A 20,822-nucleotide genomic window follows, 5' to 3' on the forward strand; every position below is an offset into this window, starting at 1 on the left:
AACGATAAAATTGGGCAAATTCTTATGACACACTAGAGAAGGTCACATGGTACACTAGTGAGCCCCTAGTGCACTGCTGGAAAAACACTGATTTACATTACCGGCACGTGAGATTTTGCAGGGTGGGTTCTGATCCAATCCACTAGTTATCAAAAGCAACAAGACTAAATAGATAATATATGTGAAGAGACAGAAACTGTATCGCCGTCATTGATATTTTTCCCTTTTGAGCGCAACGGCAAAAAGAGAAAATAAAGACAAGTCTGAACATGCCAAACATATTTTGCCAAGTTCTTTTCTACAAGTCATTTCCTTCATATTATGTTTTTCAAAAAAAGTTATATTTTCATGCCTAAAAGGGTAAGGATTTCTGCTATAAAAATCCTGAATTATTTAGGCTTTCATGCATGCATGCATTTGATCAATGTTTGACTTGTCAATGTAAATATATAATGGAAACTTTTCAGCCAAATATAATTTTTAATTGTTAATATTTTTGTTCTCAAGATTAGGAAACAATATTTACTTGAAACAGAAATGAACCTTATCAACAGCCTGTATTTTAGTCATTCAGTGTGCTTTAAAGAGCGATTGTTGGATGAGGTCTTCAAGATTGAAACCGTCTCAATTCTCTCTATGAATGACTGAAAGGCTTTGGAGGGTGACCTAACAGAAGAGCAGACAGAAGCACAGATGGGAAAAGTATAGTTGAGATCAGCAGAGGTTTGAAGAGCTGGAAGAGGAACAGAGGTTTAACTTTGGGCTCTCTGTAGACTGGACTCTGTTCTGTTTGACTTTGCTATACTGTGTAGTCTCAGGCCATTGATGAATAACTCATTTGTCAGCAACTACAGGATGTCTGGTTTTGGTGGGGATGAATGGTGACAAGATGTGAGAAATATTTGGAAGAGGGAGTAAAATATTCAATCTGTGTAGTATATTACATTAATTAATTTATTTTGTCATTATTAAACTCTGGAATTATATCGTGCTAAACGTTACATTCTGTTTTGGGCTTTGCATCATTTTGCCTATTCATTCACAATTTTTTGCACGCATTTGCACAACTGATGTGTGTCGGAGGTACACAGAGTAACTTACATGAGTGAAAAAAAAATAATGAAAAAAGATAATCCTCTTCCTTTTTCAGATGCTCTATAGTGCTCTATTTGCTTCTATCATATTTTACTGGACGAAAGTGATGTTGGTTTAGCTTATATCATACAATGTTTGAATTGTGAGTTTATTATTCATTGTACAGCAAACCAACCGGTATAAGACATGAATCCGTTCTGAGGAGTTGATCGTGAGGTAAAATTTAAAAAATGTCAGGGTATAGAAACCCAAGTTAATTACCTATTGCATTCAAAACCCCCTCTGCCCTAGATAAAGAGTAAAATGACACAGTAGTATATGATAAGTATAGTCAAACCTGACTTGATTGACCTGGAAAAGTTGAATCTCATCATCAACAAGAATGGCACTGGCTTCTGGATTCAATTAGGGCCAACACGTAAAGGTCTTTAGAATTGGTGTACCTCATGTTGCTGCTTTGATTTAATGGTTTCACTTTTTGATATTTTTTTAAGCGTTGACGTAATGAAAGACGGACCAAATGGCACTTAAGTAATCCTGGAGTGATTTCACAATTATGATGCACTCATTTAATACAAGGATATGTTGGCCATTATTATATACAATCTAGATTTTAAAATTAGAAGTTATTTTTTTTTGGTTTGTTTTGTTTTTCATTTTTGGAGACCCAATTCAATTCAACACTACACTCCTCTGCTTCCCCTCTGCAACCTGGCATCTGGACTGAGTTAGAGGAACGCTTCCAAATGTTAATGTGGTAGAGAGCCAAGAGGGGGGGTTGACCGGCGGGTGGTGGAACGAGAATGGCACTGGAGGAGCTTAATGAGAAGGATTTTGTGTCGTAAAGTCCTATACCTGAAGACGTGAAAAGGAAAAAACAGGACAATGAAAATTGAAGGTACTATGTCGGGTTTTACCTTATGGGGCATGCTGTGAAATGTACATAAATCGAAGTACATAAACCAATGTTAAATTTCTCCAAGGTCAAAACAAGGTTAAATGATAACATTTTGAATGATCTTGCGTTTGTATCGAGCTGACTTTGGACTTTTTCAACCACCAATCGTGATAAGGAGGTCAGCTCCTCCCCCGAGGAATGTCTGACGGTAGCTAGCTTTATTTTGTCAATATGTGGCCCTGACTGATGACATTGGGAGTGGCAAATCAATGCAGCCCCCCGCCCCTGTGATAACAGTATGTGATTGATTAGCAGTGTCCATTACCATTGGTGTAATTTCGTTAGACAGGCTTCTGTTTGGGTGCGGGGTACAGAAAGCAACTGTGCACGCTTCCTTGGTTCAACACACATATTATGTAAATGTATGTAAAATTATGGGAGACAACTGTGCAACCATCTCTTGTTTCTTAAGGAGGCAAAGCTTGTAGAGGTGGAGCTAACGTGCTGTTCTAATAGTTGGCCAAAAGAGATGTTTCCTTTGCTTCATATTTTGATTCTAGCCGATGGCCCTAAATGAAAATTAGGAGCCGAACATGAAAAGCAACATTGAGAAACGCTTGGCCAAAAACTGAAAAATAAACAAGTGTATTGCACTTATAGAACAGAGTGGCTGGTTATGACAGAAAATGAATAGCTTATAGCTAGTGCACTGCACAATCTCGCTCTCTTCTTTTTTAGTACATATTTTTACTGAAACGTAGCTTTTAACGGACAGGAGAGTGAATAGCTACAAGAAAACGGGACTAGAAAGGAATTGATAATGGTGGTCCGCTATTCGTCCCAATGTAATGCAACAAACTGGTTGCACTCACATTACCGCAAAAGTACAAAAATAATAGTAAATTTAACTCTTGCCGCACATAGCTTTGTGCCAACCAATGGACTCCGGGGACAAACTGAGTGGATGTACAAAGTACGTGTTTACAAATAAAAACTGGTGTACTGTAAACACTTAGCAATGAAGTGTTAGCATGTAAACATTAGCCAGTCCGACTAACTGGTAATAAAAACATGGAAGCAGAGGGACTCCCATATTTTGAAGAAAATTTTTCATTGATAAAGCTCGGCAGAGGTTCTGTTTTGAACTCTATCTCCTTCCCTTTATTAAAAATGAGCCCCAGTGTGAAAGCCAAGTTGGAAAGGGTCACTTTTAGACGTGACTTCTTTTGGAAGTCTTTATTTTTTCTATTTTCTTTTTCTGTTTTCTTTTTTCTTCTTTGTGAAACCAAAACTGCATTTCTGGTCATTTTTGGCAGAATAATTTTATGTCCCAAAATATTGTGCATCCCTAATTCAAATCTAAAGGGCTATTGATAATAGATAATTTTGAGTGCAACCTAAAAAGAGAACAAAACTGTACCTCTCAACATCGGTGCCTTTAGAGACCGTGCATAAAGTACACCATTAGCTTGTCTTCAATAATCAACAAGTCAAAGGTCTCTGGCTCCCTTCTTGTGTCCTCTGGATGCAGACAGCAGATGCTCCTCTTGTGTGTGTTTTCTTTTTTTCTGTTCATGCTGGTAAGACTGGGGGGAGGACGTCAACTCAAAAAGGCTTTTTACCCTTGACTGTTTTTTTCACTAGGGTCCATATCTGCAATTGTGATTATAAGCCCAGTTGGGGTCTGCTGGTTGGTTCTTTGCAAGAGGTACCATTCTGATTTTACAAAGGACAGTTTTTTTTTAATAGGCCACATGGCAGTCTAGTCGGATGCCACTGATGCATTCACATCCATACATCCGCACTGCAGCAGCCCCTGAGGGTTATAGGGAATACTCTACCGCGAGGAGAGCAATCTCCCACTATCGCCAGACTTGTGTGTTTATAAATCCCCGAGAGTATAGATAAACACAAAGGCCACGAGTACACACACATGCATCGAATTTCCCCCCCCCTTTTTTTTTTTTGCATCTGTCTATATTTGGGCTGGAAGGACAATGACTATGTTTACATGCAGGCAATAATTTGATTCGAAACTGAATATTGGATTTCTTGCGCAACCCGATTGAATTGTTTACATGACTAGTGAAAAAGGAATAACCCGTTACACATGCCATTTGCGAGTATTCCGATTACAAGGGCTAAGCGCTAGGGGAACGTCATAACGCAAATATACGTAATTTCCGCTTTTAACTTGTGACGTTTTTATTGCATTTGAATCACTCAACAAATTAAACAAAGTAACATACTTGTTTGCTCTCACTGCAAAATGGAGCTCCCTTGCTGTGTCTCGTGTGCTTACAAGATGTGCTTGAACGTGGCTAGCCAAAACAATAGACTTACACTGTATATGGATGGATACACTTGAAGCATTTTTGCTTTGGGGACAGAAAATAAACCAATACACATGAGACTTTTTTGGGCAAATTAAGCTTGTCTTTGCGTGTATCATTCGTCTCCATACTTCAACTCCCACAGTCCTTGCGGCATAAAGATATCTTGGTTGAGGGAACATGTGACCGTGTACACACAGTCAGATTTCTAGAATGTGTGTACATGCATGACTAAACAGAAAATTCATAAACTTACCCAACAATTGCAATCAGAATACTCACAGCTGGACTAACACCTTAATCAGATCGGATTTCTGTGCAAGTTTACATGGCTTTACATCATCAAAATACTTGCAATAGTCAGTTTCTAATCATAGTATTGGCTGCATGTAAATGTAATCTTTGTAGAAAGCTTTTGTAGAGAGAGATTCTCATATCCATTAGGTCATGTTGGTATGGAGTTCCAAGCCTGGTGGATACTTGAGTGGCTGCTGCTCCACTTTCCCCAGAGAGAGTAAAAAGCTTTTGCTTGGATAGACTGACGCGGAAGAAGTGTAGGTGGACTATCGGATGTTGGAAATGCAGTATAAAAGACTAATGCTGACATGGGGCAATACTGAAAAGGTTTACAAATTAGGGCTGCAACTAACGACCATTTCAATAGTTAACTAGTCAACGACTATTGCAACAATTAGTCAGATAATCGTATAATTATTTTTTTTCTTAAACTAAGCATAAAATTGATTAAATTATTTGGCAATTGAGAATGAACGCATGAAAATGCGTATAATGACAAATACATCTTTTAATGAACATACTGCAGATTCATACAAAATTAAATAAAACCGCATACTAGGAGCAGTGCTTGGTCAGTAGGGACATAAATCCATCTGTTCATTTTTTTAGGGACAGGCAAAAAAATATTACGTTAAATTTAATTTGAACATTTCTTATCCTGCAAACCAAGAACAGGCTTATCCGCAACAGTAGAAAAGTACCTAAAACAAATATGGGCATTTTGTGAAGTACATTCAGTGATCAACGGCAAAGTCTGTAACAAAAATATTTTATCTGTTCTCAACAGTTTGATATCGGACAGTTTTAACAACCTATGTTTGTTGTTTTTAACCTTTGACAACTGATGTTTGTTCTTAGGATTGCATGCATTTAATTTCAAATACGTTCGTCAAGCACACTCTGACATAATGCTCAAGCTCTCTTTTATAGCAAAATATAGCATATAAAATCAATAATGCATGTAATCAAAACCATAATGGCTTGAAAGTTACTTGAATCTTACCAAGGCGAGTCAGACTCTGTTTCAATCAACTATTTTATGTGATCGTCATTTTATTTACCGTTGGCACATTCACCTACTAGCGAAAGGTCCACTGTTCAAGACCGATTGTAAACATTTGTTGGCCTGGACGCCACCAGGCTGTACTTGCCCAAGACACCCTAATGGAAATGGTGCCCTTACAACCCTAGTGGTTAAGGGAAACGATCCCAAATTTTAGAAGTTTTTGTATGTGTAGTCAATGTTGACGCTGCCATTTCTGTATGTTTCTGGTTCCACTCGAGACAGAGATGCTATTGAGCATGTAGAGTTGCCTCACTCTTTAGGAATAATTTCTCTAGCAAGAATAGTCGTCAACGGAATTGTTCGACTATTTCTATTCATTATCTGCGTCTACAACATTGACTATTCGTTGCAACCCTATTACCCATATTAAATAGGTGCTTGACTCATGACATGTGCCCACCATAGCAAAAGGAATGCATGGAGTAACCATATCATCCACCTCATGCACTGTTGACATCATTGCTTGCTTAATCTCTGTTAACCTCTCTTGAGTTTAAATTGTGAGTCAAACAGTAAGGGCAGGGTGAAGTTTTTTTTTTTTAGGGAAGGGGGGGTGTTCTTGGAGAAAACAGAGGAGGAGTGTTCCATTCATCGACTGTGTCACTGGGTCACTCACTTCCTGCTTCGTCATACAGTCAGCTGATAGTGTCTCGGGCTGCGCTTGTTGCTCTTTTGGTAGACTTTGAATGTCTTGGTCTTACATTATCATCAGAGTGTCTGGAACAGGAACTATTGATATATTTCATGAAAAATGGGGCCTTATTGGAAGAAGATTTAGTTGGCTTATTTCACCTGTGCAAATGAGTCAAACAAATTGGTTGCAGTATTCCCTCGATTTATGTGGTAAATCGGTGCCTTAACCAAATCTATTATGTAAGTTTAAATGGATTTCAGTAGATTTTATGAGCTTTTTTTTCTATTTTTAGATTTTATTTTGTATAGAATTATTTTAAAAAATATTCAAGAGCAGTGCAAAGTTTTTTTGGGCGCTTTTTTAGATGGAAGTCCCCATTTGGCCCAACCTCACCTTAGCTCCAGTGGCCCCCAACTGAATTGAGTTTGACACCAATGACAAAGACGGACCCACTTGCTAAAAAAAAAGTCTTGTGGATTTGTTGATTTCTCTGTGACAATTCCTTATTTTCTGCCCCCACAACAAAAAAAAGCCACTGGTGTATTTATCCCTTTACATTTGATGCCACAGTTGTATCCGTCAATATATAGTGTGAGTTTATACTTCTGACAAGCCATGTATGAGCGCACTTTGTTAAATACAGAAATAACGTCTGTTTGTCTAATGCCATCCATGGACCGTAGTAATAGAAAAAAGTATGCAATGTACAAAACTCGTCAAACGTCAAACCGTGAAATGGCAAGGACATATTGTACTGCCAAATCTGGAGTTGGGTTCTTTTATTTCCAGTGTCTGTTTTTTTTATGCGTACCGTCTTTTAAGACAGTCATTTATTCTTTTCTTAAATTGACCAAATTAAAAAGACAAAGTATAAACTGGCACAACATTCTACCTAATACACTGTAGTGTGGGAAAGGTTGATGAGTCCAGCACTCTTAAGTGGGTACCCCTCATAAATATGTCTGGTCTAAGAAGCTTTCTTGAGGTTAAAGCCCCCTGTCCTGCTCTCGGTAAGCAGCTGAGGAGCTCCTGTCTGAGCTCCAGTCATGCAATCCACTATCTTTGCCCCTATCCCACCGTAAGCAGCTAAAAGGCCTAGCTTAGCTCATCTGAAGTAGACAACCCCGGGGTCTTATCTTTGGAATGCTGGGTATCCTCACTGTGGATCTCCTTTGCAGGGAGGAAGCTGCATTATCTTAAAGCCCTGTGTCTCTGCCTTGATTACCCCACAGGATAACTTGACAAAAAATATTTGTTTTTGGTTCCTGTAACCTCAAACTATGATAACCCATTTTTTCCTTTACCATATGGCAACAAGTTACCAAACAATACAGAATTCAAGATACATTCGCAAAGTGGCATGCCCCATCATCTATTTAGTTATTTAATTTGGTACATTGCAGGCCTTATCAAGTTCTAACCAAGCAGCTCTGATTAAAAGCAACTTTCCAAACAGTTTGACCCAATAATACTTGTGGTCGACAGTTTTGTTCGCATAGCTTGCATGTGATAAAACGTGGCCTGGAAAAAGTGCTAAATCTTGTGACCGTAAACTTCTATTTTTGAGTCGATCGTCACAATAAATAATTACCTAATCCAAAGATCAGTTTCCAAGACCAAAACGTTTTACTGTGCTTGTGGAAAATTTGTTCTTAAAAGTTCCATCATGACTTAATAAGGAGTTTATGTTATTAAGATGTATATAACTCTGAACAAGGTTGGAGGAAGAACCTGATTTAAGCAGCCTCTTTACTACAGTGATCCATCCTTTATTGTGATTCGGCAAGCTTTTTTTACGTACATGCACATCATTAACTGCAACTTTTTGACGCACAGGTAGGGAAGAGCAAAAACTGTTTAGCCAATCAGAATGCAGAGCGCACAATCCAAAATAGTGAAGGAGCAAAACCGTAAAAACTACTTCATAGCGGGGGTTCACTGTAGTGAATATTTTTAGAGAGATTGATCAATCATTGGTAGGTTTATGACTTTAAATCCCCTTTTGCCTTATTGCTATAACACACTTATTTTTCGAGTTGACAAAATGAACCATCCCTTCTTGAATGGGAAAAGTGATAAACAATCTGCCTTTGTGCTTACATGATGGATCTCAGATTACTAAAGCACTGTGGCCTGCCCTGCCATATATACTATGCACGGCTGTGATTTGAAGCAGCTTCCTGTTTCCCCAAGGGTGGCTTACAGTTTACCAAGCATTCATTATTAATACGGGGCCAGGCTACATGATACATCACAAGACTACACAGCTGCTGTCATGATATATTTGCCCCAGAGGTATGGATCGTGAAGCATATAGCTAAGGCAGATAGCTGACAAATGGAATGCTTGATGACAGTGGTGTAGCATCGGCTTTATGTACTGTTTGTGGACTTTGTTTCAGTTGAGTGGTGCACTTCTTTTGTCCAAAAAAACCTCTTTGACCCACTTCAGCTTAGTTCCTTTGCATGAAGATTAGGGCTGCACGATTTGGGGGGGAAAAACCTAATTACAATTTTTTTATTTTTTTTTAGACCAGTATTGCATTTTCAATGTGATTTTTACTTTCAAAAGAGCTGTGCTAGTTTTGTTTTTGTGAGTACCTAACTTTTGGATGCATGACCTACTAGTACATACACTCTTCCATGAGATGGGTCAAAAATTAGTAAGCAAAAAATAAAAAAATACTAATGGCTTTATGTCATAAACATGTTTTATAAGGACTCCCAGAAATATGACATTATTACTTTTTTTTTTTGGAAGAATAACCAATGGGGTCATTTAAAGTCCAATTATGCATCCAAGGGTTAATACTAGGGATGTGCTTTTAACTTAAATAAACAGCACCATCTTATAGGGAGCTTTGTTAGTGTTGTTGTCTGCTCACAAGAGGCTCACAACATGGGTCCGTGATGTGCAACTCACAAACTTTGCCTCGCCTTTATTGGCTAGTGCCGTTAAAATTGCACTTTTATTAGCCGGCGCTGTTAAAACCCAATCTGTGACAATTCTGATTGGCCAAACTTAAATAACCAAGGGGCACTATACATCTTCGGAAAAAACGTAGTGTCTTATGATTACACAATTACACCATGTCACTTTGCAATATCAGATTTCGGTTTATCGTGCAGCCCTGGTGTAGAGGTTCTTAAATCGTGGCAAAGCATTCTTTGAATGAACTTCTCAGCTTCCTTTAACAATGTTTATTAGGGCAAAGATGGTGCTGAAGCACTACTTTTGTCCAAACAAAGCTTCTGAATCCAATGACAATGTCTTTCAGACTGGGCATAGTTCAGTCGATGATTTTGTGGGCTGTGTTGATGATTATCTGTAATGTTCTCCTGTCTCCCAGTGTTGTTGTGACAGAGTGCTGAAAAAGGATTGGACTCCCCTTGTTTCTTCTATTTCTTGTTAATTTCAAAATTGATTTTAAACAATGACAATTTATGTTTGCATCATATTATTCTAATTTATTACATTTGTCAGAGAGTAGACCTTATTTAAACATTGTTTATATAACTATAATGTACCTGTTTGAACAGTGCTGTGAGTTTTAGCTTCATTTTTCGTAGCAATATCAAGTTTTACCTTTGTCACGGACTATTCTTCAGTTGAGCAGAGTGAATATTCTACCATAATTGCACCGATTGTGGTTAGGATTGTATGGTGTCTGTTTCAGTTTGATGATCACATTCATGCAGCAGCTGGGTTCAGTATCTCTGCTGCATCAGCAGGGATAACTGAGGTTAAAATGTCAATGTTATTTTTAGCGTCTTGAACAAACAGAATTAGTGCTTTATGATTAAACAACAGTACTGTGTATTTTATAATAAAAAAAGGAATTTGATTTTCTTGATAAGACTCAGGACTCATCCCTGCCCATAAATGAAGGCCAACTTTTCACATTTATTTTTCATATTAGCATTTGCATAAAAAATGGCAGCCACATAAGAGCTTGATTAAAAATGGGGGTTTTGAGATGTTAAGTTGTCATTGATAACTTTAAAATGGTAACCTGCTGGCCAAAAGTTTACTTTAAACAAAGACTACAATATTAAAAGCAATTAAACACTGTGGCGCATCAGCTTTCAAAATGTTAATCAATTTCAAGTTGCAGGTCGAAGTCTAAAATTTGTTCCCATAAGAAGTAAACATTAACCCATTAATCCATTCGGGCCCATACAAAAAGTCCACTTTGTTAAAAAAATAAAATAAAACATTTATCTAACCAGTAATTTAGTCCTTAACATGGAGCTGTATATAATACTGTTATATAAATGCATTAAAGTACTACTACTACTAGTACTAATGATAATAATACTTTAATACTTTTTTCCAAGGCCTCTTCGTTTAATCCTTCGTAATGCACCAATTTTCTTCCAAAGAAGACCAGTCTCATCGCATTCTCATTCTTCAGTCTTTTTTTTTTCAGGCGAACTTGATCACGTATTTGTTTAATTCTGCTCTCCGTCATACACCAAAATAATTAAAATGATCTTCTTGTTCACTTTTAGCCATTTTCATGGTCTGATTGTTCCTCACTCTGGCCATGTGTGTGCGTTTTCCTAATTCTTCCGCACACAAAGAATGTGTAAGTAAAACAATACGTCTATTCTTGTGGATACCAGTTCTCTGCTTAAACTTTCCAAACCAGCCATGGCTGGCTTTAAAGGCGAAGCACTTTTCTCCACTTTCAACATCTTTGCTTTTCGTATCCTTACTTTTCTTTTTGAGATAATCAAAAATAGCAAAAACAGTTCATAAGAGTTCTGCAGCTTAGTTTGAATCGTCTGCCCAAATGCTCTCTTTGCTTGATGCGGGGCGTTAGAAAGCTGAAAGTCGGTCGAAGGCGAAGGAGATTTTTTTTCTCTAAAATTTTGCTAGGGTGCTGAGTTTTGCTGAGTGCAAATGCTCAACTGTATATAAATCCCTTACACTCAAATTCACTCAAGGTAATTGTACATTGTCATTCAAATGCCTTTCTCTCATTGTCTCATAGATTTGCCACTGACCGACATCATCATTCATGTGTTGACGTCTATGAAAATTGGCATTGACCAATTTGTGATTTATTTTCTGCCAGGCGCAGTGTAGCAAGAGGCGGCATTCGCTGCGGCATGCTGAGGCAACTCCCCCTGACTCAGGATGAGTGTCAGAGATGGCGGTTCTGCCATAGCAATGAGTGCAGGTGTAATAAAGGGGGGAGGGGGCCTGCTAAAGAGCACCAAGGATCACAATGGACGCTCGTACCTGCTCCAGATCTACCCACGTCTTGCTTCTACGTCATCCACCTGCTGCAACCTAAGGTAAGAGGGAAGCAGAGTCGTCACAAGTCATCAGTTCTTGCTCACTCACTGTTGCTTTATCATGTTGCTTTACAAAGAGTGGAGAAAGACGCAACGGCAGCTTCTGTGATCTCTGATGCTGCTGTGGAACTGGGGCTGGACCCTGGTCGCCTATATGTGCTGGCAGAGGTGAAGGAAAGTGGAGGGGAGGAATGGGTGCTGGAGGCCGGAGATCTTCCTGTTCAGAGGTCCCTGCTGTGGCCTCGGAAAGCCCAGGAGCAGCACCCGCAGAGCCTTGGCTTTTACTTCTTGCTCCAGGTCTTATTCCTATATGTGTAGTTGTTTCTGAGAATGACATCCTTGTCTCAATTTTTGTTTCCCTTTTCTTGACGTAGGAGAGGAACAACGACGGCTCTATTCATTATGTCCACCTCCCACCTCTGTCCAAAGAGCAAGAAGCCCAACGGCTTGCCGCCAGGGGCTTTCTCCCACCTCCGCAGGACGACTTTGCTGACCTTTGCAATCTCCCCAAACTCAATGAGGACAGCATTCTCAACAATCTCCGCACACGCTTCTACAAGAAAAAGATCTACACATATGCAGGCAGCATACTCATTGCCATTAACCCCTTCAAGTTTCTGCCGATCTACAACCCAAAGTATGTCAAACTGTATGAAAACCACCAACTGGGTAAACTGGAGCCGCACATTTTTGCCATCGCCGATGTGGCTTACTACGCGATGCTCAGAAAAAAGGTCAACCAGTGTATTGTCATCTCTGGAGAGAGCGGCTCGGGCAAGACTCAAAGTACCAACTTTCTCATTCACTGTCTGACTGCACTTAGCCAGAAAGGTTATGCCAGCGGTGTGGAGAGGACTATTCTTGGTGCTGGACCAGTCCTGGAGGTAAGAGATACTGTGAATTATAATGTGAAAACATTGTTCGGTGGGGACGCAGTATCCCAGGCATCCACTGTACAGCGTAGGTCAGAATGCAACACGCAGGCTGTGCAATTTACGCAATATTAAATGAGTAGATGAAGAGTAAACAATGTGTTGTGGTTTGGGTTGGGTGAAGACAAAAGCTAAATGTTGTTTGCTGACTAAGTGAGGCGACTACCGACAACCAGACATTGTTTTTTTTTGTTGTTCTTCACCAGATGTGTGAGTGCACGGGGTGAACAGGAAATTTTAGTGACTAACAGTCATTAATGGAGCTGTTAAAACACAGAGGGAGCCCTAAAGTAAGATCACCTATCATCAGGCCAATTCAAACAATCTGTTTGCCTTCTTAATCATGAGGAAGAGCGGATAGTAATAGACTACTCCAGTTTAATTTACGTGGGAAAATGCCGCACTTTTATTCATTTAAAGTCCAATGTTTCTTCAAGAAGATCACTCTGGTTTCTGTTATAGGGTTAAAACCACTTGTGTTTTAGACTAGTCGGTGGTTGAATAATTATAAAGTTTGATACCAATGTAGGTTTTAAATTTCCCCGGGAAATAAAAGAAAGGAAATGGCTGCAGCTTCGCGGTCATGTGGAGTGTTGTATTAAGTGCTTTACCATGAAGAGTAAGGTCTCCCTTTAAAAAAAAAAGTAAAATAGTTTCACTACTCCTTAAATGGTCCTCTACTTCTGTCTGTGTGAATTGAAAAAACTACAAAAACATATGTTTGCGAATAAATGCCCTGGGGCTGTTATTTGGGTTGGTGTTTTAGTTTTTGGGGCTTAAAATGTGCATGCTTTGTTTTGCTGATTTCTCCCCCAGTCTAATAATAAGAAGCAGAGTTGTAGTCATTTTTAACTGTGTGAAAATTTGAAATATTTTTCCCCTTGGATATTTATGACAATGTATTGCATTGTATATCAATACAGCATTTGTTTGTGTGCTGCAATTTAGACTTTTCTTTTGTGCTATAAACTACACTGTGAGCTTGTACCAAAATAGTTTGAACCCCCTGTGATCTGAATGAAAAGTTGAATGAAGTGTTGTGACTTATACCAGATGGGAGTTAAAGGTCCCATTCTCTTTTCAATTCAACACTACATTATTTCAGTGGATTGCTATTCAGAATTGTGGTATTATACATGCCTTCAGTCCTAACCCGAAAGTAAAGCTCAGGATATTTACTGCAGGGCTAATAATACTCTTTTTATCCAGAAAAGCCATGCGTGGAATGTGAGTACAAAAGTCACAGCTCAGAGCTCTAAAAGTAAGTTAAGTTGATTCAACTGCAATAGAATTGTCAAAAAGAAGCTAATACAGTACTCTCTCGATTTTCACGGTTGATCCATTCCATAACCACCCTTATTAAGTGAATTTACGCCAAGGTGAAACTATTTATATGTATATTAAAGTGTAACACAATAAATTTGATATATTTTACGCACAATAAGGCACACCAGAGTATAAGGAACACCCCCAAAAAATTAGTCTTTTGTCATACATTTATCACATATAAGGTGCAATGGGACTATAAGGCGCTTGGAATTAAAACTGTAGTAAGAGCTACTGTAAGTATATGTTACGCATTTTATACACGTATGTATATTAGTGCTTTGATATATCAGTTGACAAATGTCACTGACTAAAATCGCAAAACACTGTTTATCCCCTGCCACGACCTGGGTTTGATTCCTGTTGCATACAATGTTTTGCGATGTTATTCGATTGATCAATCACTGCACAAATATACCGTGTATCCTGTGAAACCTTGTGTAGAAATGCACGCTTATAAATTTTGTATGCATTTCCAATCTTATTCACCATATTTTTGGTATAAATGGCGCACCCACAGGGTTCTCATGGATCCGTGAAAAGTCTTAAAACGCATTGAATTCATTTTTCTGAAAATAAGGCCTCATTGGCATTGAAATGTCTTAAATCCAATTTTGGAAAGTCTTGGAAACATGAACACATTATTAAGATTTATATATTTTTCAAACTAAAAATATTCAGTAACTTTTATTGACTTTTTAAAATTATTTACTGATTTACTTTTGTGACCACAATAATAGAACTATCTAAACGGTGATGTGGTCTAAGTCAGACCTTTCAGAGCAAACGCATGTCTTAGGTGTACTTACAATAAACATAGCAACTCCGGAAATAGACGTCTCCTTTGGGAAAGTGTTAATGAGAAGTGGTTGTCAGACGAACGTTTTTCGCCATGACCAAAAGCTGTGCCAGGTAATGTGTTAGAGGCACAATGTATTGTGTGCAACAAATATTTGTGTATTTTTAATTTAATTATTTTGTTTGTTTTAATTGTGTCTTGTTTTTTTTTTTGGGGTTGACTTGGTCTTAAATTTGATTTCAAAAGGCATTAAAAAGTCTTAAATAGTATTGAATTTAACTTGCCCTAAGCTGTAAGAACCCTGACACAGTTGTCTGGAGAATACTGTACTTGTACACATGACGTGCAGTATTCCTCATAGTACAGAGACAAATGATGCACGGAAACACCAGCTGAATGTGAATGGGTTGATTTCTCCAGGACATTTCCATTTTATTTCCTGCCCCTAGGTGAAAATACCACAGCTGTATCCATCCATATATAGTGTTAATCCATGCGTATAAATGGATGGGATGAAGCAACATTTGAAGTGAGAACCAACAAGCACAGTACTTGGTTGGTTTTGGCAAGTGAAATGAATGGACTCCTAATGTCAAAAGTTAGCTGCGGGAACTACATCTATCTCGGTGATGATATTTAACTTGATAGAAAAAAATCTCTGATGCACAAAAGGTGCAAAAGTTGAACCATGAAGGCAATAAATTATATGAAAGAGCATGCCGAGGTAGTGTAAAAGTGCAAGTCAGCCTCCCGTCATTAGTCTCACGTCTTGGGTTCCTCGACCTTCTTGCCTCAGCGCTCGCAAAAGCGCCACGACCATAAGATGCAGCTAAGCAAGTTCCGCCTCCGTCCCTTAATGTGCGTCAGCCTGACAGAGGAATTTTCCCCTCCATCAGCAGAGTTCTGGTCCCACTGGCAAAAGCGGGCTTTATTCCCAGAATGCAATCTGGTTCAGTCCCATCCAGGGCTGTGTGGTTGGAGACGAGGAGACGGGATCGAGCTTTGTCGGCCTCTCCTGTACGGAAGGGGGAGATTTTGTTTCCATCCGTCAATCGGCCTGGCTCATGAACAACTTCAGCAGATATTACATCAAAAGTTGCGTTTCGAGTGGAAGAGGAGTATTTTTGACGCCACTCCACATGCCCTGAGAAGAGATTTGTTTTATGTGGAAAAACAATCAACTCTGACACTACCTTGCTGCTTGCATGAAAACAAAGTCTCTTTACAGGGGAAGTAATAACTTTAAAGTATGTTCCCTGCAGTATCAATCTTAGGACAGCTTGGAAAAAAAAATCAAAAGACGTTTTTCCAACTCGTTTGCTGCTAAAAAAGAGGCCATAACATTGTATTGCATACTGATTTAAGTAAGGAGGTTGAAAATGCAACCAGAGTGTGTGTTTTGTGTGCCTTTGAGAGATCTGCAGACTAGGCTCACATTTTGAGGAGGTGGGATCTTTTTTTTTTTTTTTTGCAAATGGACCTGAAAGCATTACCTCATTTTTGTTGCATTTTGGATGTAGTGCTACAGAAAAAAACTGTTGGAAATAAAACGCTTAATAGAACAGAACACCCGCGACCCAACTGAGGATAAGCGATGCAGCTAATGAAATGAGAGATGAGATGAGAACAGAACAACAGCGAAGTACGGTAGCGCTTGTAGTGTCTGACATAGGACAGCACGTTATAGACGAGGTGGCTGAGGTGTGGGGAGTCCTTAATAATGATGTCGGTTCTGTTATGGTAGCTTGAGCTGGCAATGTCCTCCAGACTGAGCACAGAGTAGCCGGTGATTTTCTGAGCTTTGGTGATGACCAATGAATGTTAGCTCTAATATTCCACGGGTCTGAGCCATCACACAAAGTCTGTGAGCACTAATTATTCAATTCAATTCAATCCTGTGTGTCGCAACCAAATTATTATCAAACATGTCCAAAACCTGAAATAAAATCCATTTTCCAGCAATTTCAAATTATTTTTTTCACCTAATAATGAATTGATTGTTGTACTATTGGAAAGGTTGCAGGGCCCACAAATGTGTTGTTTTTACAAGAACCTTTACATGTTTTTTAAAAAGTATTTTTTGTAACATAATACTAACATTTGTGGTTTTACTTACTTGGTTGCACAATACAGAACTTTATTTAATCACTTTTTAGTGGCAGTACAATGTTGGCAAAATGATGACTGTTAGATTCAAAACATTTGAAAATAATTTGAATGTAACACAAGAACAATCAAAGGTACCACGAAACGTCTGCTTTTTTCTTCTTTGTTTTTGAACCTTTTTCTTTTTTCTTTTGTTTCTTTTTCCCTAGCTTTTTTACTTCTTTTGTTCTCTAGTTTGCTTTTTTATTTCATTTTTTTACTTCACTTTCTCTTTTTTTCCTTGCTTGTCAACTTGTTTTTTCTTGCTTTTGTCCTATTCCCCTCCGCTTTTTCTTTAGGGTTTTTTTTTTTTCGATTTTTTTCTTTATTAGTTTTTTGTAGTTCTCTTTTTAAGCCAGTTTATGCATAAGGTTACATAATGATTAGTAATATATGGATGAAAGCAACAAAAACAATCTGAAGAGCCATTTGGGTGCCAAAAGAGCCAGCTCCTTTTAGTGCGCTTAGCCAAATTGCCGCTTCTCTAAAAGTGACGAAACTTGCGCAGCAACATTGACGTAGGTCACGTAGTAGCTACATTGTCTAACTGTGCAAGCAAGCTATAATTCAAGAAAAAACCCTTGTCTCTCTGTATTTTAAGGTTTTAATAATAAGAAAATAACACACACATAATATATATATATATATATATATATATATATATATAATATGTGTGTGTGTGTGTGTGAGTGTTCTCGCAATTATTTTTACTTTTATATAATTAAAAAGGCTAAAATATAATGCCATAATTAATAACACAACAATATCACAATTATAAAAGGTAAACCTCAAATATGAACATAACCAGGTTATTTAATACTTCACAATACTATGGCCTTTGTTTCATTAAAACTTAAAGAATTTGCTCACTTTCTAAACTTAAGTTCTTTCTATCTTGCACACCGAGAAGAAAAATGTGAAAAGGGTGTCACGTTTATGTCACTCTTTACTTCTATTGATCATATCTAAGCCAATTCCTAACTGATCACAAACATTTTCCTGTCTGCAATTTCAAGATTCTGTCTTAAGTTTGTTTTGTTGTAATTTGTAATATTTAGTCTGGGCCAGGATGAGTTCCATTTAAAATTTTACTATTATACTATTCTCTTTAAACTTATCCTCTTATATTATTCTCTATCAATACGTTGTTTTTGATCATTTCATATGGTCTTGGATTAGTCTTCAGTGTGCTCCTAGCTATGAATGAATGACTAACATACATAATTACGTATATGTTTATGAACTGGTCCAACTGGTTCATCCTCCTAGTTTGGTAATACTTTACAGCACACATGGGACTTGTCCCTTTTCACAGAATTAGTTGACATGCTAAGGATGGGTCAACTGTTTTGTAAAGATTAACAGTCAAGATTCTATGTGATAAATTTAGCCATGCTTACTGCAGCCCTGAATTAAGACTCAGACATGGGAGTTCCTATCATCCGGAACCTTATTTAACAGGAAGCGGCTACAACATGGGAAGTTGGAGAAGTAGTTCTCCTTATTTTTTGCCAGGACCCTTAAAACGAGTAGTGCATTGTATGGTTCAGGAAGTTCTATTCTGTCTACGGATCCATTGTTTATCTCTGTATTACTTTGCACAATTGTGCCCTGTTATTTCACTGAGTACAAGTATGGAAAAAAAATCCTTTTAGTTGTTGCTGATGTGTCACTGGAGCCCAAACTGACAAAATGACAAAAAAGTAACTCCATTTGGATCTGAAATAAGGTGCAGAACAAGCTGTTTCTTGTAGCGACACAGTTGCTTCATGTAAGCCACAGGTTACATGTAGCAGCATGCTGCAGCCATCTTCCGGACCTATTCGTGGTACTTTGACCCACAGCATAAGCTCAAGATTGATGTTATACCCGAGAAGAAATGGATGGGGCTGCTTGAATGTCTAATGTCTGGTAAAATACTTTACCGCAAGAGGACCGACAACTAGGGTTTAAAACTTCATTAACGTTTTTTTTTGAAACCTCTACTTAATGCCTGGAGATATATAGGATCAATACCAATACTTCCTCTTTCACCTACCCACCCTGTGTTGCTTATCTTACGAGGCTTTTCTCTTATTTGGTGAGGGCAAAGGAGATGTTTCTAGTTACCACGTGATCCTTTCAAGCTGCATTTGTTATAACGTAACTTATGCGACAAATTGTCATTCCTTTCTTTGTCAAACTGTAGTGTTTAATTTACAAAAAGAATAAGTATGCCGACAGATGAGTGCCGTGCTTTGCTTGTTTTCTTCCACGTCTCCACAGCAACCTTTTGCTTTTTATGTCCTGCATCGCACATCATGGCTTCCAGTCGCATTTGTTTGCTTGTATGCGACAATTGTTCGCTCCTTTTTGAGTTTCACTCACTTCAAAACAATAACATTGGTACTGGTTAGTTACAAAAATATACTGTAATACTCAACCTGCAAAAGAAATAACTATGCCTTCAGACAATTACTGCGCTTCACTCTTGTTTAATCTTCAGCATGTTCCCCAGAACCACCTGTGCTGCCCCTGTCTCGCAGTGCTCTCTGTAGGAATTTACCTTCCCTATTACAACACAGGACAACATAAACACATAACTGGTCAAACCCCTCCCACTATCTCTAAGGGGGCGTGGCAAGGGAGAAGCTAGGGTGCTCCAGAGGAAACTTTGTGAATCAGGGCTTGTCTCTATGTTCTCTGGAGGATTCAGACTTGCTTAAATTCCTTGTAAACGTGCTTTGCTGGTTTAAGGAGTAAAATTGAGTAGAAGGGTTAGTAACATGATTTTTATTTTCACTGCTCTGAGAGGTGTATTATGTTTGGCTTAATAGATGGGACCCAGATAAAACATTTGCTGCAGTTAAATTGATTCATACATCCTCTTTAAGCATATGCTAAAGGATAACACGATAGCCGTTTAGATGATCTAAAGATGTTTTGTGTTGAACAAGATTACAGTGTGCCTAGTATAAAGAAAGAACTGTGTACCCTGTATTGTGTACGGACATGCTTCTTTGAAATCACAGCCAGTATCATATGACCCCGCAAACCTCATTCTTCATGAGTAACTTTATACCTACAGCTGCTTTAAGTTTGCACAAAGCTAAACAAGCATTTGAAGTCCATCAATTCAAATTAGCCTGCTCTCGCCATAAAAGCTTACTGGTGTTTCTTAAACGGTGGAATCCGTAACAGTAGAACAGTGCATTGCAAGATTGGGAGCAAATCCGGTCTGCAGAGAGGTGTGAGTGTCATGACCTTGGCAGCACCCATGGAGATGTTTAAATTGAGTGGAACCGTTCAGGCCACACTTGAGAAGATGCAACACTGCCACGCTACTCCCAAAAGTCTTCAATTACTGTCAAAATAAAAAACCTGAATTACAAACACTTTATGGAGGAACTCTCCTAGTTTGAATTGTATTCGGGATGTGAGCCTTGATTCTGGTCAATCTAGCTGCGCTCCAGTGGAAATTTACTGGATTGCTGGCAACAAAGAATCCGGCATACAGGGGGAAAAAATCTCTTACAACAGCCTCATCATAAAACTTTGATATGTGTAACAACCGTGTGTGCATGGATAACCAATTCACTTCTTCAGTCCTTCTAAACTTCTCATTTTTACCTCATATATATATATATATATATATATATATATTTATTTACTATTATTATTATTATTATTTTACCTCTTCTTAATCTTTAATTTTCTCACAATCCAAATCCCGTTACATGCCTGCTATAATATGTAAATTACTTTCTCCCTTCCTGATGTGCCTCCGAATCTATCGCACATCCTCACAGCCATGATGCCGTGACTTGTTCAGTATTCACCTCATGATGCAATGGCCTCTTCTGTGCTTAGATTTCCCAGGGTTTTGGGTACTTGTCTGCAAAGTTGCTGTAGCAGATCGGTCAGAACAGATAGATTTTGACGTTTCGTAAAAGAGAAATACAAGCTTCATGTAATTCTCAATGTCTGTATTCAAATTTATCCATCCATCCATTAT

The 20,822-nt window shown here is 38.3% G+C and overlaps 1 protein-coding gene across 3 annotated transcripts in view; it reads left to right on the top strand.

Moving 5' to 3' along the window:
* myo9bl (myosin IXb-like) overlaps window positions 1-20,822 on the top strand; it is a 56,401-nt gene that overhangs the window by 8,313 nt on the left and 27,266 nt on the right. For all 3 annotated transcript variants that reach the window (XM_088348879.1, XM_088348881.1, XM_088348880.1), the window contains exons 2-4: window positions 11,404-11,626; window positions 11,704-11,923; window positions 12,001-12,510. In XM_088348879.1, coding sequence (XP_088205005.1) covers window positions 11,466-11,626; window positions 11,704-11,923; window positions 12,001-12,510 — 891 coding nt within the window. In that variant the 5' untranslated portion in view covers window positions 11,404-11,465. The remainder of the gene's footprint in view (window positions 1-11,403; window positions 11,627-11,703; window positions 11,924-12,000; window positions 12,511-20,822) is intronic.

The sequence above is a fragment of the Urocampus carinirostris genome, chromosome 12 (genome assembly GCF_059441175.1).
Source record: "Urocampus carinirostris isolate Australia breed hairy pipefish chromosome 12, RoL_Ucar_1.0, whole genome shotgun sequence".
Lineage (NCBI taxonomy): Eukaryota > Metazoa > Chordata > Actinopteri > Syngnathiformes > Syngnathidae > Urocampus > Urocampus carinirostris.